The 26,292-nt window shown below is 32.2% G+C and overlaps 1 protein-coding gene across 3 annotated transcripts in view; it reads right to left on the bottom strand.

Annotated features, from left to right (window-relative positions):
- The window catches only part of RabGGTb (geranylgeranyl transferase type-2 subunit beta), a 181,312-nt gene that overhangs the window by 133,890 nt on the left and 21,130 nt on the right, over positions 1-26,292 (bottom strand). For 2 of the 3 annotated variants that reach the window (XM_085820869.1, XM_085820874.1), the window contains one exon: positions 23,880-24,077. The exons of the other annotated variant lie outside the window; for it this stretch is intronic. In XM_085820869.1, coding sequence (XP_085676995.1) covers positions 23,880-24,077 — 198 coding nt within the window. The remainder of the gene's footprint in view (positions 1-23,879; positions 24,078-26,292) is intronic. 3 annotated transcript variants of the gene reach the window in all.

Here is a 26,292-nt window from a genome sequence, read left to right as displayed (position 1 = left end):
TACTATTCCTGAAATTATAGATATAAATTGTAATTGTACGCTTTAAAAATGTAGAAGATAATAAGTTTATCAAGCACATAAACCTTCTTCATTTAATACAAATATAGACATCCGATAAGCTTCTACTCGATTTATGTACAGCAAGAATTACGTTTACTTTAAAATCTAACAGTTGAATACCTTACGAATAATACTGTGAACACAAAAAATGTCGTTCATTATTACGCGAAATTCACACTAAAATAAAAATTTAAAATAATAATAATAATTATAAAACTATAAAATAGATTTATAATATTTTTTTCAGTAGTTGTACTACTACTAGTGTGATACTTTTAAAAATAAGTTTTAGCCCAGAGGGGCTATTAATTTCGTTTTGCCATTTTGTGGCGTTTCACGATAAATGGCGTTTCACTTTTCAAATCGTTGCCACCAAGTATTATCGCACTCTATTATATTTAAAGAAATTAAATAATGAGGAATCTGCAGAATGTATGAATGTTTCTCGCACTGTGATAAAACAACGGTACCTAGAGCTATGAAATTCTGAATAACGTAATCCTCCATCCTAATATAGGCATCTGGAGGCCCAAATTTGGAACTGGGAATTTGTATTACTATCCATTTCATATATCATATTTTGTGAAGCATTTATGAGTTTTTGATTAAGAAACCCAACGATTTCAAAGCGAGCAATGGCAAAAAACACTTTCATCTCTATCGCGCGAGACTATGTATCGGAAATTCTAAAAATATGCTTTTTTAAAATTATATGATATTGCTGTTGAATTGAATTTTATGGTTTAAGTGCGAAAAACATGATATTTAATAAATAAAGGTAACACCCAAAACGTTAAAAAAATGGCCCTTTGGGAGTAATATAAAATCTGAAAGCTTTCAGATTTTTTTTTTTTTTTTGGTGTGTGTGTGTGTGTAATTTTAATACGTTTTAAAACTGGTTTCTAAGTGAGGACTTTCTAAGGGAGACTGGCTCTTATACACGTTACACATGGGGAAAGCCACGAAAACGCCGTCCAGCTCGTTCGCGGGATTCGAATCTCGGACCAAACTACCTGCGTTCAGCGACTCTACCGCTCGGCGGCTGGTGGGCTTGTTAGCAGAATTATACTGTATTATTATTGTATTATGCTATAAAGTAATAATGCTATAAGACTGAGGGTTTGTTCATGGAATAGTACTTTTGTAACCTATTATAGTATTAAAAAATCATTGTTCCTTTGCAAACTTAAAAAAAAAAAAAAAAAAAATAAAATAATAATAATAATAATAATAATAAATAAAAATACTGTTCATAGCATTCTCATTTTTATATTGTAAAAGAGATATTGATTATTATTAGTTTTCTATTTAAAATGTGTCGAAACGCTGGTTTGATAAGGACTTGAACTGCAGGAGACCTACACTGATTATTTTTACTTTAGATTACCATTGTGAAAATATTACTATCTTTTAATTATTTTCAAAGAACAAAATCTTTTGAAAAGGAAGAATATTTAAACTGAGCAGTTCTTATATATATAAAAAATTCAAGTAACAGCAATGTAATATTAAAAAAAAAAAAGTGTTAGTAATTGTGTGACAAAAATTGCAAAACGAATTAATCACACATACAGGATAGATTAGTTTAATTTTGGTTATATATTTTATGTTGAAAAAATATTTTCTTTCATGTTAATTATAGAATAAATTATTTAAAATAAAGCATTTTGATGCGTGTGTGATAGTTGAATGCAGCAGCAATCGGCCATACTGTAATAGCGAATGAATTTTATTTCTTTTCCTGAAAGAAATAATTTTCATAGTAAAAGAAAATAAAAAAAAGGGAAGAAATATTAAGAAAGAAATATTTTCTAATTTATTATGTAAAGAAATATTTTTCCAATAGTAACTGTAAAATAAATTGCGGGAAAACAGTTTTAATGTAAGCATGGGAAAAAAAAAAAAAAAAACTTAGTTTGCTATTAGATTGTAATGCAAATTAATCATATTATAAATTTAAATGATTAAAATTGTTTATTTCTAAAAGGATTTGAGGTAAGCTTAATTCATTTACTTTTATCTATTTACCATTGCTTTCGTAATATCCCATATCACTCTTTATTTCTTAGCTCTAAATTCCTGAGTTAAGTTTCCCCTTAAAAAACGGAATTTTCCTTCACATAACACAGCAGCATATTCCGCTGCGTGTTGGTCATAATACTGTTTTGTGCAATTTTTTTCGAACTACAAATGCAGCGTGTGAGTTAGTGAAATAATGGGAGAATATTCCTAGAACTTCAGCCAGCGCGCGCTATAAATTTCGTCACTCGTCTGTACTGCGATTGGTCTAAAGCTCCTTAAAGCCTTGTTCCCTTCCAGTAAAGTTAAATGGACCCGCCCGCCCACCAACTGAGGACCACAGAATGGCTTTCTCCGATAAGTTGTTGATAGCTGTCCATACCGGTTTCTTTGAGTCAATATTGTTCGCTTAAGTTGTAGACAGATCCAGTGATCATAGAATAGGCGTCCTGGACACCTATTCTATGCTCTGAAAGTCAGCAGCAGTTGGTGGGCCGCCAGATGTCACTGCTAGTGAAAAACAGGTCTGCCCGACATCCCATATACTGTGAGTATGGAAGTTGTCAGAAGCCAGGGGGAAAGTGCTGCTGCATTGTCAATCAGGCTTATGAAGTTGACAAGTAGACAGTGGCTTTGTATGTGTTTTCGCCGTTAATTTTTTCATACTTAAACGATGAATATGGTTAGAGATCTCTGAACTGGCAGTGAATTTATAGAAAATATGATGATTCTTTTGCTCTGCCAGAAGATGTATTCACTGCATATTTCAGATTGCCAAAATTTATAGTTATTTTAATTTGCGATGAAATCAGAGAATATCTGGAGCCACATTCAGAAAACAAGAATGCAATTTCTACTGAAAGAAAGGTTATTTATATTTTTTCTGAAATTATATATATTGTAATTATATAGTTTAAAATGTAGAAGATAATAAGTATTTATTTAGCACATAAACCTTCTTAATAATAATATAGACATACAAGAAGAGTCTGCTTGATTTATGAACAGCAAGAATTAAGTTTATTTTAAAATATAACAGTGGAATACCTTAGGAGTAACACTGAGAACACAATAAGGAATGTTGTTCATTATTACGCAAAATTCACACTACTATAAAATAAAATATAATAAAACTATACAATATAGTACAAAGTCTGAGATCCGGACTCGTCGAGACTTCAGCGATTCCGAATTTGGGATTTTTCCGGATATTAGATCATCAGTTTAAATCTAGTAAGATGGCACGTACAAATTATAAAAATATGAAATCGTGATTTATGAAATAAAGCATGCATTTTTTATCTAAAAAGTATCCAAATTTACAAAATAAATAAATAAATAATATTTATTTGTTTACTTTATTAAACATTTCTTTCAATGTAAGTTGTTTAATCTCTTTAATTTTGCAGACAGACATAATTTCTTGTTCAGTTACATTGCTGTGTCGAGAATTCCGACTAACTTGTCAATCAAAATTTTTCGTTTTCAGTAACCTCTCCTTCACATTCTTCACTATCGGTAGCGGTATTCTCTGGATCTAGAAGAATACTACAGATTTCGCCATCCATTAACTGATTGATGATTGAGGAGCTTTGTCACCACAATGAAAAGCTTCTTTTATATCACCTTCATTTATTACCGCTTCTCCACATTTCAAAATCCATTAATTGGAAAATTTCACCTTTGGTTTGCGATATCCGAAAACCTCTAAAGTTCACAACTATCATCATTAAATTTAGCTATCATTCACTTTACATATTTGGCTATGTATCGTTAGTTTGGCGACAAACGACAAGTTGCTCCGCAAGCTTGCTTCTATCGCGCACTGAGACAATTAAGCCTGAATTGTATTAGTTAAATATTATAATAATGTCTATTTCTTGCACATGCTTCAGGCTCATCACAGAAATCTGGATGTCCAATATCCAGAATGATCTAAAATACGGTCCTTAAAGCCACCACAAAATTTTCTTTATTTTACTTATTTTTTTTTTTTTTTTGTATGCTTTACTAATGTGCATTTGATCCCCCCAGCACATAATAAAACACGTGGAGAGTTCCGATACTTGATTTCGATCCGCCACTAAATAAAATACATCATTATTAAAGAATCAATTATTTTAGGATACATTTGTGTGATCAATAATTTGTCTCTGTTGCTAAGTGTCTGCTTGGCATACATCTCAAACCAAAACACTCTACATTGATGATTTTACACATACTCATATTTTGATGCCAACCGGGTGAATCATTATTCTATTTTGCTTTCATCACCGCAAGAAGGAACTGCATGAATCGCATCACCACATGAAGTCCTGAATAAAGAAATTCCCATATATACTTAAGGGCTTATTGAGGGCTGGCGCTAGATATGTTACCGCCTGATGCCAATCTTTGTGGGTCCTAAATTCTGCTACTAAGCACCTCCCTTTGTCTTCCCTAAATTCTGCCGCCATTTTTTGCAGCAATTCCACTTTTTGTTTGATGGACATCGAAACATACTTTTGTTTTGTAGATCCTTTGGGAGCTCCAGCATCGGAAATTCTATTTAACATAATCGAAAGTTCAAGTTTACTTTTATAACATTGCTCTTACAGTCTTCAAAAAATAATAAGCCGCATCCAATTCGAAGATTAAGGAACAACGCAATCATTAACATTAACAACATTAACTGAAATAGATAATTTTAGCTTATACCGTCCGTTATACATTAAACGCGCACGCGAAAACGTATTCTGCGCTTGCGCACAAGCACATGCACAGTCGTAAAGGTCTTACGCGCACGCGTAAACGCCTATGCGTATGTGTCAACGCGGCGCATGCGCAGAAAGTTTTTAGCTTTGAGGTCCGGAATTTATTTTAGCTTTGAAAACAGGAAGAAGGTGACAGAGAGGTTAGTGAAAACGAAAAAATTTCGATTGACAAGTTAGTCGGTATTCTCGGCACAGCAATTACGGGACTTGAACAGCGGAACTTTGTAACTGAACAAAAAATTATGTCTGTTTATAGAATTAAAGAGAAAGTATTATCACATAAAACGAAGCAACTTAAAAAAAAACTTACATTGAAAGAAATGTTTAATAAAATAAACAAATAAATATTAAGCTTTTTTTTTTTTTTTTTTTTTTTTTTGTAAATTTTGATACCCTTTAGATCATAATTGTTCTTTATTTCATAAATTACGGTTTCATATTTTTAATTTTATAATTTCTGCATGCCATCTTACGAGATTTAAACTGATGATCTATAATCCGGAATCGCCGAAGTCCCGATGAGTCCGGATTAACGACTTTTGACTGTATCATACACAATCGTGTGACAGTTCCATACCATTCTGCTGTAAATCGAGGAGTAGCACCTGCTGTTAGAACCCAGCCTCAGTTGTTATTTTTCTTTTCATAGTTTATCACTGTAAAGAGTGGCAACTATCTGATTTTTGTTGTAGTTTCTTGTAGTTCTACGGATTTTGAAAATAAATATGACGCTTTGAAATTTTATATGTAAAGTTATTTTATTTTAAGTTTATTAGGAGAAAGGGTAAGTTCTTGCAAATCTCGATCAATTTTGGGACGACGGAAGTAATCGGTAAAACAAGTCAAGGTAATTTTATTGGTTTTATCGAATTTAATTCTATTTGACTTTAATGAATTTATTTTTATTGAAATGGAATCGTTAATTGAGAAACGAAAACCTGTCAGAGCGCCTTTTACGAGAACAGTTAATGAAATTTTGCAGGAATTAGAAAAGGAAATTCCTGATGAAGAATTTATAAAAACGAAACTTGTTTCTTTAGGATGATTATCTGTTGAACTTAATGCATTTGATACTCAAATATTAAATTCAGAATTTTCTTCAAATGATCAGTTTGAAAATGAATGGGCGAAAGTTGAAGAATACAAAGAAAATTTGGTACTTTTCCGTTTTGCCCGCGCAAGCAATAAAGTCGCCAATAATGGTATAACCGATGCCAAACGGAATATTCTCGCTGGTAACCTTTTACGCCTCATTTTCCAAACAAGTCGCAGCTTTTTCTTATCAGATTGATTGTTTCTTTCAATACAATACTGGCATATAATTCAATACAATACTGGCATATAATACTGGCATATAATTACATAGAATTTTTATCAGATAGTACAGTTTTATGTCTAAGGCCATTTTCGGTAATTAAGTCAATTAGGATGCAATCACAGCGCTTACCGGAAGCCGAAAATATAGAAAAGGTAAAGTCAAGGGTTAAATTCATCAATTCTAATGAGAATGCATTAGTGAAGTAAAGCACAGCAGTTTTACATAATTTCTGAGTAAGCTATTCGTACGAATTGAAATATTTCTTGCATTTAAACTTGTGTTCCAAATTAAGATTTAACTTGAAATTAATGTAGATAATTACTGAGAGTATTAGATTTTTGTAGAGTAGTTTACGTGAGATGAGATCGCTTGGGTCACGTGATATGAACCAGTGAATCAGGATGTTGAACCATGAAAGCATGGTAAATTCTTAAATTAATGTCTTTTTACAAATTTATTGTCTTTATTTATTGGCTTTTTATAAAATTTTAAGCGATATTAAAATGTTTATGCCTTCAAAATAAAAAATTCTTAAAACTAACACTTTTTAAATATTTTTTATGTGTATACTGTATGTTGTCGCCAATAAAGTCTGCTTGGCGAGATTTGCGCCGGCGAAACGGAAAAGTACCGAAAAATTAGATTTAATACTAGTAAAAACGGAATTATTCTTCAATCGCCAAATGATATAATCTACTAGCAGGGTGAAAATGTGCTTTAGCCTACTGCTTGGCGATTTTCAGTACGCCAGTAAAATCTCAGAATACGTTGCGTAAACAAAGTTGCTAAGGAGGAGCTAAGTGACGTCCCTAAATGGGTGGGACTAAAATTGTGACGTCACAATGTATTCTCTATAGATATAGAAATAAGATAATCAATTCTTTATATTTTAAGTTATAATAATGCAGTGAGTGAATTGTACCAGTTATTAAAACGGTAAACAACGTCGCAGTCTCTCATATTTGTATTTCATACAGCTTCAGTATTTTCAAAGATTTTATAATTTATACAAATAAAAATAGATTTTTATTATTAAATTTATTGCGGCAATTATATCAGAATGTTGCAAATTATTGCGTGTCTTTTAAATAAAATAGTATATACTCCAATTTATGTTAAATCTATTAATATAAGGGCTTAATAAATTTCAAGACTTACCCCTTTGATGATTTTTCTGATGCTGGATTATATTCCGAATAGCTACTAGAAAACTACTAACTTCTTCTTTTGTGAATGATTCAACGTAAAATAAATCATACACATGATTTTTCTTGGGGGGGGGGGTAGATTGACATTATATTATTTACATTTTTAGTTTAAAAGGATAATCATTTAAAGAACAATATCCGGTGTATGGTGTATTTAATTACGGCAAAGCTCACTAGGGCTATCTGCCAAAGGGGAGGGATGCCTTTCGTGGAGGACTTTCTAAGGGAAACTGGCTCGTATACACGTTACACATGGGGAAAACCACGAAAACACCCATGCAGCCAGCCCGTTCGCGGGATTCGAACCTCGGACCGAACTACCAGTGTTCAGCGACTTTACCGCTCGGCCGCTGGTGGGCCAGAACAATATCCGATTACAGCCGATTCAAAAACTACCAAAAATCGAGTTCAAGTTCTAAAAAAAAAGTGCGGTTTCTACGGGTTTCGTCTGGTTTCTCTCTGTTGCCAATACGCTCGAATGAAAAACTATTTCCCTCTTTTTTTTTTTTTTTCCCTTTCTTTCTTTTACCGGAGTAGTTTCCAACAAATTTAAATTCATATTATCGAACATTTTAATTTATCATTTTTACAAATTATTTTGCTGCTTCGTAACGACACAATCCCTTAGGTACTAGTAAGTAGACAATCTTCATTATTTTCTAAAAATTTTAAACTTTACATTAATAAAAAATAATAAATATTTTTATTGCAGATCAACATCATACACAGCTTTTCATACATCACTGTTTCATAAATTCTTAAATTACGTCATACTCTATAGTCTTACTAGAATTATATACATTCTACAAATTAAAAAAATCTAATTTCTCACAATAAAAGAAAATAAACACTACAAATTTGGAACACTAAGCAATGCTTCACACACACACACACAATATCAATGAACTCATATTATCAAGTGCAGTTGCGATAGCAAATACTACGTATTAAAATAAAAAAAGTTATTTATAGGGACAAATGTTGCTACTAATGAGTAGATCGTCGGATTATCGATATTTTTCGGAAAGGATTATCAACATATTAAAACCAAACAATTAAAAATACAATAAAAAAAAGATGTCTAAAGTATAACTTGCAATTAAAACAACAATGCAAATTTAAATTACACAAACGACACATTAAACATTGCATATCAAATACGTTACATTACAACTCGGTATAACATACAGCCTCGCTTTGTTCATGTGCACAACAATCTGTATTCGCTCGAAAAACTTCGAAGAATGCAAAAACATGGTGTCGATGTACACATCCATTTATTTTCACTAAAAAAAATCAGAGAATTGCACAAATTGGCATTGCGCATTGCCTTGGCTTTGTCCATGTGCAAGTCGATCTATTTTTAGAAAATATTAGAGAATTCCACAAACTCGGCATTTCGCGCTACATTGGCTTTTCCCCATGTCCACATCCATTTATTTTTCCTAAAAAAATCAGAGAATTACAAAAACTTGGCATTGCGCACTGCCTTGGCTTTGTCCATGCGCAAATCGATCTATTTTTACTTAGAAAACATTAGAGAATTGCACAAACTTGGCATTGCGTACTACATTGGCTTTGCCCATGTACACATCGATCTATTTTCACTTAAATACATCAGAGAATTGCACAAACTCGGCATTGCGCACTGCATTGGCTTTGCCCATGTGCACATCGATCTATTTTCACTGCAAAAAACATCCCAGAATTGCACAAATTCGGCATAGCGCACCCCATTAGCTTTGCCCATGTGCACATCGATCTAATTCCACTTAAAAAAATCCCAGAGTTGCACAAACTCGGCATATCGCACAACCTCGGCACTGCGCACCGTATTGGCTTTGCCATGTGAACATCGATCTATTTTCACTTCAAGAAACATCCTAGAATTGCACATACTCGGCATCGCGCACAGCCTCGGCACTGCGCACTACATCGGCTTTGCCCATGTGCACATCGATCTATTTTCACTTCAAAAAACATTCCAGAATTGCTCAAACTCGGCATCGCGCACAAACTCGGCATTGCGCACTGCATTGGCTTTACCCATGTACACATCGATCTATTTTCATTAAAAAAATCAGAGAATTGCATAAACTCGGCATCGCGCAAAACCTCGGTATTGCGCACTGCATTGGCTTTGCCCATGTACCTATCGATCTATTTTCACTTAAAAAACATCAGAGAATTGCATAACCTTAGCTTTTCCAATCTTCTAGGATCGAGCCAAGAAGAAATACAAAATATTTAAAATAAGCAACTTTAAAACGAACCATACAAGAAAATTTTTTTCACTTACCCTTTTCAAGAAATGTAAAATCTTTTTGAGGGGTTTTATATATGTATATTGAATTTATCTCAGGGGGAAACACTTTTGGATCCCCCTCATCTTTAAATAAATTTATTAACGTTTTATACTCCGTTTCCGTAATATATGCAGAAAAAAGGCAAAAACCCACAGGGGGAAAAATACTCGATTAAAAAAAGAACCACCACATAAGAACATCCAAACCGCAACAGAATTAACTGCTCAAATTAACAAGTAAAAATATTTTTAAAAAATTAAAGCTTTCAGATTTTACATTACGCTTAAAGGGGCGTTTTTTTTTTTTTTTTTTTTTTTTTTTTTTTTTTTTTTTTTTTTAACGTTTTGTGTGTTACCTTTCTTTATCAAATATAATGTTCTTTACCCTTAAACCATAAAATTCAGTTTAACAGCAATATCGCAAAATAATTTTAAAATGAACATAGCTTTAGAATTTCCGATACACACACAGTTTTGCGCTTTGCACGTATTTTTTTTTTTTTTTTTTTCATGTACTGTTTTGCCGTTGTTCGCTTTGAAATCTTTGAGTTTGTTAATCAAACATTCGTTCAAGTTCAAAATATCAATCAGATAATAAAAAAAATTCCAAATTCCAAGTTTGGGCTTCCAGATGCCCATACTAGTTTGGAAACGTTTGTTATTCAAAATTTGATGGCTCTAGGCACCGTTGTTTTATCACAATGCGAGAAACATTTATGCAGATTTTTCAATATTTAATTTCTTTAAATATAACACAGGGCGATAACATCTAGTGGCAACAGAATAACAACACTGCTTCAAAACATCGGGTTAGCCACGTTGACGCGTTTATTGCCCAATGAAATCACCAAGCAGTGCGCTAAACCGCATTTCAATCTACTAGCAGTATTACGCCGAATCGAACAGAAACTGAAATTACCTAACAATTCGGTAGCGAAATAAAGATTGGTTACCGTTTTGGGGACAATTTCGACGAATACATGAAGATAAAGGAATTCAAAACGAGGATAAGATGCATTATCTCGTTCAAGCGACCAGTGGCGTAAATAAGGGTATGCAAGGAATGCCGTCGCATAGGGGCCCGAAGGCTTAGGGGGCCCTTAAATGTCCTGCTGAACTACATTTACATGTTTAAACTTAAAAGACGGATTCCATTACATATATAAAGAAGCTTTAATTCATTTTCCCTTGATGAGTTCGGAATTAGAATTTCAATAAAAGAAAATTATTTATTATTTTTATATTTTTTATCTTGTATTTTTTTTCCCCTTTTGCTTTTCATTTTTATAATTTGTACTACTATAAATTCTTATTTTAATTTTGATATGTTTTGATTTAGTGTTAAACCCCTTTTACACGATTGTTAATATTAATATAATTGAGGAATAGCCTTGATTTGACTCCAATTTACTTTTAACTTTAGAATCTTTAAGTATATGTAGATAATAAAATTCGTTTTTTTTTTTTTTTTTTTTTTTTTTTTTTTTTTTTTTTTTTTAAAGCTTTTAAGGGCCCCCTACCTATATGGTGCAGTAACGCAATTCTCTATATGACGCAGATAGGAGGCCCTTGGAAGCACCTGAAACAGCTAAATTCAAGTGTTTGCAAAAGTTAAAATTCCAGCATTCGTCTATGAAATAAAAACTTCATGACCTACCCCAGTTTAGGGATAGCAGTGAGAGGAAAATAGGAAAAGTTTCTTTGTATTCCTTAGTCTCAAACCTGAAAATTATTAAAGGCGACCCCCTAAAGGAAAGGTTTCTCCTTTTGCAATCCCAAATCAAAAAGCGGTGGGAGTGGAAATTAATTGTAATTATTTATTATAAAGTACTTATTTTATATATTAATTTGTTTCTGTATAATTCGCATTATGATCGAATAATCAGTAGACATATTTTCTAAGTATAAATCAAAGAAGTAACTAGGCAATATTCTGGTACTTTGGAATGAACTTTGAAGTTAAGAGAAATCGTGGTATATTATTTGCAGTTCGTAATTTTCATAATATGTCATTCCGGTAGCGTTTAATTTTGTTCATTGAATCTCTTAATAGCTTTTCCATTAAACGCAAGTCCAAAAATCAGTCCTAATATTCAATTTGAAATTGAATTTATTGATGTGAATGATTCTTAGAATTTAATATAACATGTATTTCGTTGGTTCGCTATCAACGGCGTATAACTTTTCAAATTGTTGCCACCAAATAACCTCACCCTGTATTATTTTTAAAGATATTAAATAAGGAAGAATCTGCATGTTTGAATGTACAGTTCTCATAATGCAAAAAACGATGGTACTTGCAACCTGTGCTGTCGCACCAAGGGGCAAGGTAAGGGACAGAAACATTTTGGATTTAGAAGCACGACTGACATTACAAAATGGCAAAGTTAAAGGCGGATCGATTTTTTTCCCCTCTGTTTTTTACATTAATAAGCTGGAGGGGGGGGGAATCATTCGTAAGTATCAATTGATAACTCCAGAATACATTCTTTTCTTTCTTAAGGACACAAAATCATTAAAGTAAGTTGAGCAGTTGAGGCATGAAAGGACTTTGCCCCACTCCCATGTCGAAATACCGTTCTAAGGAAACGCTAAGAATTTATGACACCACATTTGGAAAGGAGAGATTTCCCGTTTGGCTTAGGGATCTTTGAATTTTCAAGGTCCGAAAAAAAGGGGGGAAGTTTTACGACAGGCTGCGAACACACAGATGCCCAAACATTAAACGGCCAAATATTTCAGTTAACTTAAGGCGTAAATTTAATGAAATATTTTTCATTAAATTTATCGAAATTCATTACTTTTTCACTCATGGAAATGGGAATGGATGAATATTTTTACTTGAAATAATAAGTAAAAATATTCATCCATCAAAATTTTCAAAATATTCGCACACTGCAGATAAAACGCAGGTTAGGAATTATTAAAATTCCTAATCGAGAATTAAATCTGAAAGCACAGAACTCGTTTGAGGATTTACTTGACTTTCTTTAGAAAAGAGAAGAGCTGTAGTGTTTCTTAACCTGTAAATTACCCATCTACCAAAAACTCACACTTATCTGTAAAAGATAATTTTGAAGACATTAAATTTGTTTATAAAGTAATCTCTCTTCGTTTGAAAAAAATATAATAAATTACAATTTTTTTTTTAACAACGTGAAACATTTAAGCGTACAACTGAGTAATGCACAATAATCTGTATGTTATTTAAACGGAATTGGATTGAATTATTATATAATAATAAAGCATTCGAGGACTATTTGCCTAAGGGGAAGAACGCCTTCATGGAGTACTTTCTAATCGTTATTTTAAATGAAATTTTACAATTTACTTTACTTTTGCTGTTAATTTACTTTCCACAGCATTCAGTACGTGAAATCATCAATAATAGTATAATAATGATAATAAAAATGGCACCGCACAACTAAAAGTACATACTACTTCGTAAATTTCGATAAATTAATTACTGAAAATATTAAACATATCAATGGCAGCGTTGACCTAATAGTTTTAAGTTGCATTTCAACATCTGAAAGAACGAGAATTATATTGCTATTTTCACTACACAAACGAATGGAACATTTCAGAAAAGAATGCTTCTCTGTTATTCCAATAATTTTTGCAAATTAAAAAATTTAATTAACACGTTTTAATAGTAAATGATGCAATTTTCACTCATAAAATCCCTTTGTACATTATTCTCTTTCATTTCGGCATCACTGCATAACTTTTCTAAGACATAAATAGCTTCCGTTAATATATGTTCCCATACATTATATTTATTTTTTATGTTTTTGTCATTAATAAATTAATGATTAAGAAAAAAATTGACTGCTTAATTTATAAACAATGTAAAGACTGGAAATCTGAGGTCATTAATTTATGAGACATAAATAGCTTTCTAAGACGCAAATAAAACATAGCAATAATCATAAATATTAATGCTCCTAAAATATATCTGCTTTTCCTCACTGATTTTTGCTTTTTGATCCACCTAGGGTACAACAAGCCTATTTTCATAAATGACGTTTTGCGCATTTCTCTACGAAGTATGCAAAACTTGTTTCATACAATTTTATTTTTACTAATTATGAAGAAACTATCTACTTGTTTTCTAAAAAATATTTATGTGTACTACTTTTAGAATCCACGCGACAGAGCGTGAGTACTCATCTGCAAATATCTGTTAGTATCAATAACCTTAACTCTAAATTATTAAACATTTCTGGGACCCTGAAACTTGGAAGGGAATCGTCATATTTTGCTACAGTGGGTATTTAAATTTAGATTAATTTTTAAATTTCAATTTTGCATTACACAGTCATTTTCAAAGCTCTTTGGATACATATCAATAAAATTTGTTTCTACCTGTTTATGATTTCATCGTAAACTTGTGAAGAATTTCCTAAAAATATTCGAATATCCGTAATTTTTACTGTTTAAATATTTAATAATTATACATTAACTGAATTAATTTATAGTACAGAGGAAATGTAGAAAGATATTGCAGGTCATGTATTATGTACCATTGGAATATGACAATAATAATAGTACAATTTGACTGAAGGGAAAAAACAGTTGTTTCAGCGTTTTAAAAGGGAAATGGACAATGGACATCTTTACAATAAAGTCTTGGATGAAAGTTTTACTGTGACTCAACTTGGGGAGACACTGGAAATTTATAGTGGAGGCGGGGTCCCATTCTTCGTTAAACAGCTGCATTGAAGTGTGAAACGCTACCCCTCAAGTATACTTGTAAATTGGCTGATGACTCAGCACAGTAAACTGAACTTAAACTTGCTCTTATTCTAATGCCATTTCTCTAGTCTATGGCGAGAACAAACAGAAGTTTTTCTTTAAAATTAAATTTCAAAGTGATCTCAAATATAATTCTTCATTTTAAAGGTAAGTTATTGATTTGTAATATCTAAATTAATCATAAACTAAATTCTTATAATTTAAAACTTGCTAAAAATTCAATTCAGCTAAACTTTTAATCCATTTATCTGAAAAATCCAAAATTATCACCATTAACAATGCAAATGTCTACTAATATTAATAACGTATTAACATGAAATATTTTTATGATAAATATGAAATATAAATATAATCTTATGTTTCCATACATTAAGAAACATCATAACAGGCCAAAATTAAAAGCAAAAATTTTTAAACACGTCCTGCGTTATTGTGCAGGATCGATCAACCAATCAATCGGCTCGACAATCGAAAATCAATCGACTTGAATGGAATTCATCAATATCTAAAAGGCATTTCTGTTCATATGCAAGGTATGAGAAACAAGTTTGAAGACATTATGAAAGAAGCTAAGTTTATTGCAAATAAATGGGGCATAGAAACTAAATTTGAAAAATAAAAAAGAAATAAAGAACCTAAAACACTATCATTGTTAACAAATACGGAATTATTAATAATGTTTCAAAAATACAGAAAACATATAAAAAAGACTTGCACTGGAAGTACAACTTTTATTATTTATAAATACTTTCAGAACAGAAATCCAAAATTTGAAATCCTTTAAGGATTTAGCTAAATTAGCAATGGTAAAATATTATGACATTACAAACAGTTATTCGGGAGTGTGCGATTCACTTATATTGTATTTATCATTACCTGTAGCACAGCCACGAATGAGAGGTCATTTTCACTACTGAAACTAATAAAAACATATTTAAGAAACATATATAAGAAACAGCATGACACAAGATCCGTTGTCAAACCTTTCACTATTGAGCGTTGAAGCTGAGATGGCTGAGAAAATGGACGTCCAAGTATTGATAAATAATTTTGTGGAAATGAAGGTTAGAAGACGCAAATTTTAAATGAAGGATTTTTTCTTTATGATGAATTTTGGTCACCAATGTTATCATTACACTTATTGAGGGAGGAAAAAATTAGAGAAAAAGAGCAGTACGGACTGAGGAAAATTAAAAGGAAACAGCAAAAAACTTTAGCATTCTTTTAGCATTGTTTATAAAAATCATGTTTTCAAGTAGTTTAGTGTACCAAAAGGTTTTTTGAAAAGACAGAAAAAAACTTTACCATACATATTTTCTACAAAAATTGTATGTTAAAATAGTTTTCTTTATGAAGTTTATGATAAATATGTTTTATATTTAACAAATGTATCATTTACATTAAAAAAGTTCTTATTTATTACTTGTATATTATTGTATAAATCATTTTCGTAAGCTGAGTAAATCACAGAGTACTATACATTAATGTAATAGCTTTTCTGTATGTTTATCAATTATCTTGTCTATCAGTTTATAACTAATTATTTATAAGTTTGCTAACTTAAGTGAAAAAACTTAGATAGGCGCAGATTTTATATAAAATTTTAAAACATTAGTATGTAAAACTTCTTGGATTTTATATAAAAATCTCCTCAAATCTAGGCTTTCTTCCTTTTCTTAATGCTATACGTCGACATGTTCCATTTTTTATATAAATTTATTCATTTATTATCAGTATGCATCTCAGAGAAAGGAGAGAAAAATCTGTCTCTCGCACTCACACAAAAAGTCTTATGTAACTGAATTAAAATCACCTGACGTCAAATACCCAGACTAAAGCAAATTTTCATTTCACCAGTTGGTCAAGGGAAATTATTTTCCTTTTTATTCTTTCTTCATGTTACGTACCTTTCAACTGGTTTTCAAAGAACGTGCTTTTATTTTTTAACAATTAATCCAGATGTGATAAAAATCATCATGAAAACATTGGCTCCTGGAATCCTTGATTTTTTTTTTTTTTTTTCTCTTTAAACTTTTCGCGTTTTTTTTTTTTTTTTTTTTTTTTTTTAAGCACATTAAATTTATTGGGAAAGGGGCCCAGGAAAATTTTTTGCATAGGAGCCCAAGATTTCTAGTTACGCCACCGCAAGCGACTGTACCCGGTACGAGACCACGGATATTGTAAACAGGTTCCCTGCAACTGCCGAAAATTATGAAAAAATTATAGAAAGCTTAAAAAATATGTTCGGCAGGGAAGAATTGTTGGTAGAATTCTATAAAAATGCAGTATATCAGAATTGTATGACAAGTTAGAGTCGTATTTATGTTCGTTGGAGTCAATAGGAATGACAAGCGATAAATACGCTGCAATGCTGTTTCCGCTCGTGGAATCTTGCATTCCCGAGGAAATTTTACGAGTTTGGATTAGAAATCATGCATCAATAATTACAGCAGAAAATTCTCAATCTGAGAAATTGAAACAATTATTATTGTTTTTAAGAAATGAAGTGGAAGGAGATCAGAGAATTTCTTTGGCAAAAGCTGGATTTAAATTAATTGATTCGAGTGCCAAGAAAGAAAGTATAAAAGATAAAAAGTACCAGAGTGAACATTTCGTGCCTACAGCAAATGATTTATTCTCAGGCCAAAATAAAGCAACTAATTATAGTGAGAAGAATTCTTGCATATTTTGTGAAAAATTTCATGAAAGTCGAGATTGCTTTGTTGCTCAGAAGATGCCTCTGAGTCAAAAGAATGATGAAATTAAGATAAAGAAGGGTTGCTTCTTCTGCCTCAAAATTGAACACAGGGCCAAGCAATGCAAGACAAATGTACGATGTTTGATATGCTCGAAAAGACATTGGGATGTCATGTGTCCGGATTTGCCCACCAATCAAAAGAGCAATGATATTGAAAAGAATAAAGAAGAGGAAACACAAAACGTATCACTTGCGAGCACTAATTTCCAAGATGAAGTGTTTCTTCAAACACTATTAATTAATATCGACGCGAACAAAAAGCAGAAGACAGTAAGGGCACTTTATCGACAATAGATCGCAACATTCATACATATTAAAGGAGACTGCTGTAGACATAGGGCGCCACGCAATTGGATTTGAATCTTTAATTCATGCACTTTTTGGAGGAATAACAACAAAGAGAGAAATTCACAAACGCTATAAAGTGAACGTTAGAAGCCTAAGAGGTGATTTTTCTAAACGACTAATCTTGTTGGAACAGTCGAAGATTTGTGGACCAGTAGTCAGTTTACAGACTAGACCATGGATAGAAGAACTAAGACAGAAGAACATCCATGCATCTGATGTAGGAAAAAAAGGATTTGAAAATAGAAGTTCTTATTGGGGATGACGTCGCAGGTGTTCTGTTAACCGGAAGAATTCAGAAATTAGAAAATGGGCTCACTGCTGTGGAATCACTACTTGGATGGACAATCATGGGAAAGATAAAAGATAACGTTTCAGAAAGAAACTCCTTGTCCATGTCTTCAACAATAATGTCGATGTTGACTCACAGCAGTGACATAGAAAACTTGTGGAAGTTAGAAGCACTGGGAAGTACAGATGCAAAAGAAAATAAAACTGATTCAGAGTTAGAAGAAGCAGTGTGGGATCACTTTCACAAGACTCTGAAGAGGGTGGATAATCGCTATGAAGTGAGTTTACCTTGGATCAACGATAAAGAAGCTTTAGCAAGTAACAGAGAAGTTGCTGAAAAGCGATTGATTTCTATGACAAAGAAGCTCATGTTGAAAGATAAATTTGAAACATACAATGCAGTGTTCGAAGAATGGCTCGAATCTGGAGTAATAGAAGAAGTAACAGAAGAAGAGGAACGAGTTAACAATCATTATCTTCCCCACAGACCGGTCTTCAAAGATAACTGTACAACAGCAGTAAGGCCTGTATTTGACGCTTCGTGCAAGCACAAAATTTAATTGAATTAATACCTGGATTGCTTCTTCAATTTAGGGAAGGAAAAGTAGAGATTATCTCAGATATTAAAAGAGCTTTTCTTCAAATATCTGTTCAAAGATCTGATCGTGATGGTGGAAAAACTCGGAACAAAAGGAAAGAAGAAAATTTCGCCATTGCAGAGTAGTCTTCGGACTAAAATGCAGTCTGTTTCTTTTAGGAGCAGTGATCAACTCTCATTTAGACCAATGTGAACCTTCTTTGAAGGAAGTGGCTACAAAAGTGAAAAATTCTTTCTATATTGACAACTGTGTCCCTTCAGTGAATTCGAATGAAGAAGCAGAATACTTAATTGCAAAATCAACTCAGTTAATGGAAAGTGCTAACTTTGACTTAAGAGGGTGGGAGCAAACAGAGCTGAACAGTGGAAAATCCACAATGAGCGAACCATTGAAAGTACTTGGTCTTCTGTAGGATAAATATGAAGATTCTTTGTTTTGTGGCATCCCTAATATCAACTTGATTGATCTCTCAGTGACAAGACGAAACGTACTATCAATTTTACAGAGAGTTTTTGACCGAATAGGTTTCACATGCCCTTTTACTCTCCTTCCAAAGTTATACTTGCAAAAGAGCTGGGAAACTAAATTGAGCTCGGATGCAGAGCTACCTGAAGATATTAAAAGAAAATTCTTGAAGTGTGTCAAAAAATTGCCCTTGTTATCCTCTGTGAAGATTCCCAGACTTCTTTCATTGACAGAAGGACAATCTTTTAGTTTGCATACGTTTGCCGATGCTTCACAGGGATCTTATGCAAGTGCAGTATATTTGAGAAGTCAAAATAAAGAAGTCAAAGTGACCCTAGTGCAAGCCAAAGCACGAGTGGCTTCCTTGAAAAAAATAAGTATACTACGACTTGAATTGCTTGCTTGTCTTATTGGGGTGCGATTAGCATCATTTGTCAAGAAGAACCTTAAGGTCAAAATTTCGAAGGAATATTACTGGACCGATTCTTCAACAGCACTATTTTGGATAAAGAACGTAGAAGTTTGGAGCACTTTTGTGAATAACAGAGTATCAGAAATTAGAATCCTATCAGATCGTGAAAATTGGCATCATGTACCAGGTGCGGAAAACCCAGCCGATATGCCATCAAGAGGATGTTCTGTGAAGAAACTCATTGAATCAAGATGGTGGGAGGGCCCACCTTGGTTGGCACTGCCGGAAGAAGAATGGCCTCGTTCTATCCCAATCGATAATAAAGAAGAGGTTAATACTGAAAAACGTAAAGCAGTTATAGTTTCGTTAAACAATGTTAGCGATATGTCTTCACAATTCTTTGGCTATTTTTCAAAGTATAAGAAAATACTTAGAATGATTGGGTAGATACACAGATTCATAGGAAATACCCGAAAGAGGAAAGAAGAAAGAGAATCAGGAGAGTTAAAAGTTTATGAATTGATAAGGGCTGAGAAATCTGTCGCGAAGATTATTCAACATGATTCTTTTTCATCTGATGATATTAAGAAACTGAAGTCAATAAGTGTGTTCAAAGATGACAAACGCAAGGTGTTGTGGCCTCTAGCAAAAGTGATTGAACTATATCCCGGAAAAGACGGCAACAATCGAGTAGTTTGTGTCAAAACCATGTCTGGAGAATTAGTTAGACCAATCCAGAGAATATTCCCTCTCGAAATACCTTCATCTTTGGAGTCAGAAGAGGCAAATGAAACTGAGACGAAGGGTGAAGACAGTTTAGTCTCAAAATTACAAAGAATAATTCAGCTGCAGATTTATCAAAGGACATTAAGATTGCCGTGACTAGAAGTGGACGACACATTAAAATTCCATCTAGATTTCTAACCTGAACACTACTTGAGTTATTTTAGAGTAGAAATTTAAGAACTTAATTTTTTCTTTTGTTTACTATTTAGCCTTAATATTTGTATGGACAGTACTTTTTTATTATATTTTGTTTTGATTGATTAAGTATATGTCATCAATCAAAAGGTGGGAGTATTGTTAGAACCCAGCCTCAGTTGTTATTTTTCTTTTCATAGTTTATCACTGTAAAAGTGGCAACCATCTGATTTTTGTTGTAGTTTCTTGTAGTTCTACGGATTTTGAAAATAAATATGATGCTTTGGAATTTTATATGTAAAGTTATTTTATTTTAAGTTTATTAGGAGAAAGGAGAACGGGTAGTTCTTGCAAATCTCAAACACCTGCCTCCATCTTTTGCAGAATTTGCACTTTTTGCGTTACCATCGCATTGTGTTACTTTAAACACAATGCAACGTGTTTACGTTTTTCAACGTTGCAAGCAGTAAAATCATAAGTGCGTTTCTTATCTGTCATTGTACTAAAAAGAGCTGAAATTTAAAATATTCTTAATTGATCCACAAAATATCCGGAATAAAAAAAAAGGCAGCACTAAACATTTCTCATGAAATAACAAAGCTCAGAAAATACAACGTGAACTTGAATGAAGAGTTGAGTGAATCGTCTACTTTTTTAGCTCGATGCAGATTAGAGAGGAAAAAACTTCTATCTTATTTATTTTATCTTATTTTTTTAAATTTTTTTTATATCAATAATTTAGTATTTCCGTTATGACTCATTATTATTCAGTAATTATGACATCATTATTCGGTTAAGTATTTTTTCTTCGATAATTCGTACTCAACGTTGCGGTTTCTGGAACCTATAAACTGAATGCTTATATTTTGAGGGACAACGCGGATTTCAAGAGTTGGCGGATTTCAGGTCGGTGGATTTTCGGTATTTGACTGTATTTACTTTAGTCGGTAAAAGTATAGTTTAGGGTACCCCTTGGTGATTTTGGGGGGTACATGGATACCAAATTTGTGCAATTCTTTGACTTGTTATTTTGGCTTGCGAAGCGGTGATTTTTGCGCCAAAAATCGCCGCTACACAAAGCCAAAATAACAAGACAAACAATTGCACAAACTCGGTATCCATGTACACATCGACTTATTTTCACTTAAAAAAAATCCCCGAATTGCACAAAAATGACATTGCGCACTCTTTTAACTTTATCCATGTACACGTCGGCCTATTTTCACTATTTTCACTAAAAAAAATCCCAGAATTGCACAAACTTGCATTGCGCACTCCCTTTACTTTATCCATGTACATATTGATATATTTTCACTTAAAAAGTCAAAGGAGCACCAAATTCTATAATATAGGTAAACAAAAAATACATAATCTCAATAAAATACATTTTAAACCAAACAATAAAATAAAATAAAAAAGGAAAAACATGTTATACTTTTAAGTACTACCAAAAGCAAATATTCACTTACCATGATTTTCGAGTTCGCTTCGTACACCCAGAGCCACGTAAAAATCAAAATATCATACTCAAATGACGTTTTTCAAAGCAGGTACTCTTTCTGATCGAAAGCTTCACATAGTGACCATCTGAACCTTTCTTCCTACAAACCCATTCAAATCCATCTAAACGGTTTTTACGTTCGACTAGACGCATATCCTTCCTACATACAGGACACTTATAATGACTACTAAGTAAACCTTCATTCCTTCATTTACACACCAGTCAATTAAAGCTCTTTTCTCCTTTCGCTCCAAATCGCACAGAATGCTACTAAGTATAATAATGGCTACTAAGTAAACCTTCATTTACACACCAGTCAATTAAAGCTCTTTTCTCCTTTCGCTCCAAATCGCACAGAAACTTCAAATTAATCTTACTACATTCGGCCATTCTTACCCTCTAAAGAATCAAACCAACACACACCACAAAAACGCTTACAAAACATCCCATGATTCAAAATTTCCCAGAATCATGCACCCGATTACGTCACAATAGGGTTTCCATAACATTCAACTACTCAGGCTACCATAAATGAAACAACAACTTGGCGATAAACCAAACAACAACTTCGCCATAATACAAGGGGTACCTTAAAGTCTACTCTACCCCTTTAGTCTTTCCATTGTGAAAATAATATTATTATCTTTTAATTATTTTCACAGAATAAAATCTTTTGAGAAGGAAGAATATTTAAAATAAGCAGTTCATATATATAAAAGAAATTAAAATAACAGTAAAGTAATATTAAAAAAAGTATTACTGATATATGTATGACAAAAATTGCAATACGAATTAATCACACATAGAGAATATTTTATTATAATTTTGATTATGTATTTCATTAGTCCAAAGGGGCAATTTGTCCAGAAAGGCAATTAATTTCATTTTGGAATTTTGCGTTGATTCACTACACGCATTGTTTCACTTTTCAAATTGTTGCCACCAAATATTATCACCCTGTATTATATTTAAAGAAATTAATAATGAAGAATATGCATAAATATATGTATGTTCCTTGCATTGTATGCTTCTCTTTACTCTTATCTATTTACCATTGCTTTCATGATATCCCACATCTGTCTTTATTTCTTAGCCCTAAATTTCTGCTTTAACTTCCTCCCCCCAAAACAGGATTTTCCTCCACATAACACAGCAGCCAATTCTGCTGCATTTAGGTTAGAATACTATTTTGTGCCATTCTGAAGCCAGGATCATCACTAAGCATAATGTCAACATAAAAGGTAACTTGGGATTCGATTACTAATAAAAAAAATTAAAAAAATGTTTAGACATCCCGGTGTGAGTCATTTCTCAAGCTACCATGTGTTGAGTCAAGCTATGATGAAACAAAATATACAAATAAATAATGATTCACCAAATTAGCATCAGGGATATAAGTTATTCAATAAATATAAAAATCAATGATACTTCAGGGTAGAATATTTCAGTTTGAGATGCATGTCTAGCAAAACACTGACTATAAAGTCAAATTATTGATCATACAGATTTATGGTAATAAATATTTTTTTCTTCAATACAGAGGTATTTTAATTAATGAAATTAAATTAAGAATCAGGACTGACTCTCACACATATATTATTATGAATCATTTATTGGTTTATTGAGAATATGGCAAAGCACACTAGGGCTATCTGCCTAAAGGGAGGGATGTATTTGTGGAGGACTTTCTAAGGGAAACTGGCTCGTACACATTACAGATGGGGAAAACCAGGAAAACGCCCATGCAGCCAGTCCGTTCACGGGATTCGAACCTCGGACCGAATTACCAGTGTTCAGCGATTTTACCGCTCGGACACTGGTAGGCCCATATTATTATGAAAGAATATCTAATGCACATGCATAAAGCATACAAAAAGTGTTTGCTTGTACAGCAGAGATCTGGATTTTAGATCATTCTGAATAGTGGACATCCAGATTTCAGACTTTTTTGTGCATGTTAACAGATCTCTTAATATAAAATCACTGTATTACAATATTTGAAATAAAAGGTAAATTTAAAAACATTTGATTTAGGTTTTAAGTGTAATAAACCAAACAGGCTTTGCATTTTATCATATTTTAATCCTGATTAATTAATCTAACATTTTTTTCAAACACAAGTAACAAAAAAATTAATATCCAGATATAAATGAGTAAATAATATACCTGTAGAGCACTAAGAGTATATAATATGTGAGGATCATGACCAATACTGGAACTAAATCCACCACATTTATGCTGACAACTTTTTAAAAATTCTAGTACAGATTCCTTGTCTAATTTTTCAACCTGTCCCATTAAGTCCAAGGCCGTAAGACCCCAGTAGATGCCACTCAATCGTAAATATTCAGTAATACAGTATTCCTGAAAAATAATGAATTATTGATCCATTTATGGCATGCAAAAAATAATCTAATTACTAAAAACTTGGTTAAAATATTCAATAGGCAGAGAAAGAAAAAGAATTAACCATAGCCTGTTTTAAAATAAAGTACATGCCCCTTATTAAAATCACTTCCTTTCCAAGCATATTTGAGTTTATTAAATGGCTGAGTTTAATGAACAATTATTTGTGTATTGGAAACCATGATTATCAGTTTTAAATTTTTCAAGTAAAATAATAACTAACAACTAATTTATGAATTAATTCTAAAATAAAATTAAAAATTAATACTAAAATTAAATTAAAAATTAATACTAAAATTAAATTATTTACAAAATTTCATTATTAAACTTTTTATTAAAATGTTTTTAATCATTGCATTTCTTGATGAAATTTTCTCTCTTACAAACAACTAAGCTATTTGTACTTGTTTCATATTGTTCAAAAACAGTTTTTTAAATGTATTGTCTATTTTGTAAAACTTTATTTTCATTAAAGAGTTGTTTAATGAAAATAAAGTGATCAGTCCATTTCTTTAGCTGATCAGCCATTTTCAGTTCCAAGAGTTTTTCTTAGAAATTGGAGTACTTTTTTAGATCTTAAGGCATGTCATTGCTTTTCTCTGCATCATTTTCACAGTCAGCTTCTTTTAACACATTGCTCCATGCATAGTCACATTGTCTCAAAATTGTTGTGAACTAATACATGTTCTAAAAATGAAAACTCATAACTTCTCTCACTGATATCTGAAACATTAGCTATAGTTTGCGATTCCTTTGAGGCATCTTCTTTATAAAATCCAGATTTCTGAAAACAGTTTTTAACATAAAAGCCACATTTCTGAAAACTTATTTTAAGAGATTAACTCCTTGCACTGACTACGAATGCAAAGCTTCTAGCAAAGACTATCAGCTTAATTATCTCCTTCGAAGTGCTTGCATTTTTACAAAATACAGTTCTGTTCATCATTTACTGAACATTATTTCTGTAATAGCACTTTTTAAGTTTTATAATACCCTAAAATTAAAGGTTAAATGCTAGAAGTTGTAGTGGCAGTAAAAGACACTAATGCTTTTCAGAAATAGATCTGAGGTGTGTGTGTGCTGCACAATTATCTAATCATTAAAGCTTTTTTTTTTCACTTTTCAGTTCATTGTCCCATTTCAAAAGAAAATCAGTAAAAATTGAGTGCCCACAAAGTGGCTGAAGAATTTTAATAGCTTGTTCTTTAGGAATGGAAAAGTTTATACCTTTAGAAATGGCCACACTTTCACAAGCAAGGTTCAAAGCTTTTGTTACAAGTGGCATAAATTATACTATAATTATATTCTAAATAAATGTGACAAAATTACTTCTCGTTTACGGTTTTCCAAGTGTAGGCAGATTTAATTAATCACTGTATCGAGGTAAACTCTGGCTGTGATAATTTGTTCATTCAAGAAAAATGGCTTTAAAATTTAGTCATGCTACATTCACACTCAGCTGTCTCACTTCAAGTCTCTTGTGACAATGATTTTCAGATCCTCAAATTCTTATGTTATGGGTACATTAAACCAAAACAAATTGTTGAGAAAAAAAGTGTAATAACACTACAAAATTTAATATGTGTGTAATAAAACAACAAAATACACACACATTGATATACATGTAATAAAACTACAGAAATAATAGCACTGTTTCTTACGGAGTGCTCACAATAATAGGCCAAAATTATTCAGGGACTTTTTTTTTGTTGAAAACATACAAACTTCCTGTGCACTACAGATGTACTACATGGGGCTTACAGTAGTAAGTTAACTAAAACATTAAAAGTTGCATTCATAAATAAAACAAACAAAAGCAAAGAATGACAGTCTGGAATTCATGAAAACAGATAAGTTCACTGGCCAAATCACTACGAACATTTTCAAATTGTTCTGCAAGCATAATCTAGAGTCATCAAATGTAGGGCATGAGAAAATTAAATGTTCCACATCCTGAGGTACTCTTTTTGAACATATACATAAATTGTTTGATCTTAGATTAAAATGAAACAAGTAACTTGCAAATTTACCATGACCACATAAAAGCTGACAAACTTTAAAATTAACAGAGAGGAAAGACTCGGAATGCAGTCTATGGTAAACAGAAGGAAAGAACTTTTTGTTGACCTCAGCATTACAAGATGAAGTATATTCCTTTTATTTGTCATCCAGG

This window comes from Stegodyphus dumicola, chromosome 1, assembly GCF_044657685.1.
Source record: "Stegodyphus dumicola isolate Sdum_Otavi_A_Nest chromosome 1, ASM4465768v1".
NCBI classification, from domain to species: Eukaryota; Metazoa; Arthropoda; class Arachnida; order Araneae; family Eresidae; genus Stegodyphus; species Stegodyphus dumicola.
Note: the sequence above shows the minus strand (reverse complement) of the source record. Positions and strands in the feature narration are given on the sequence as shown.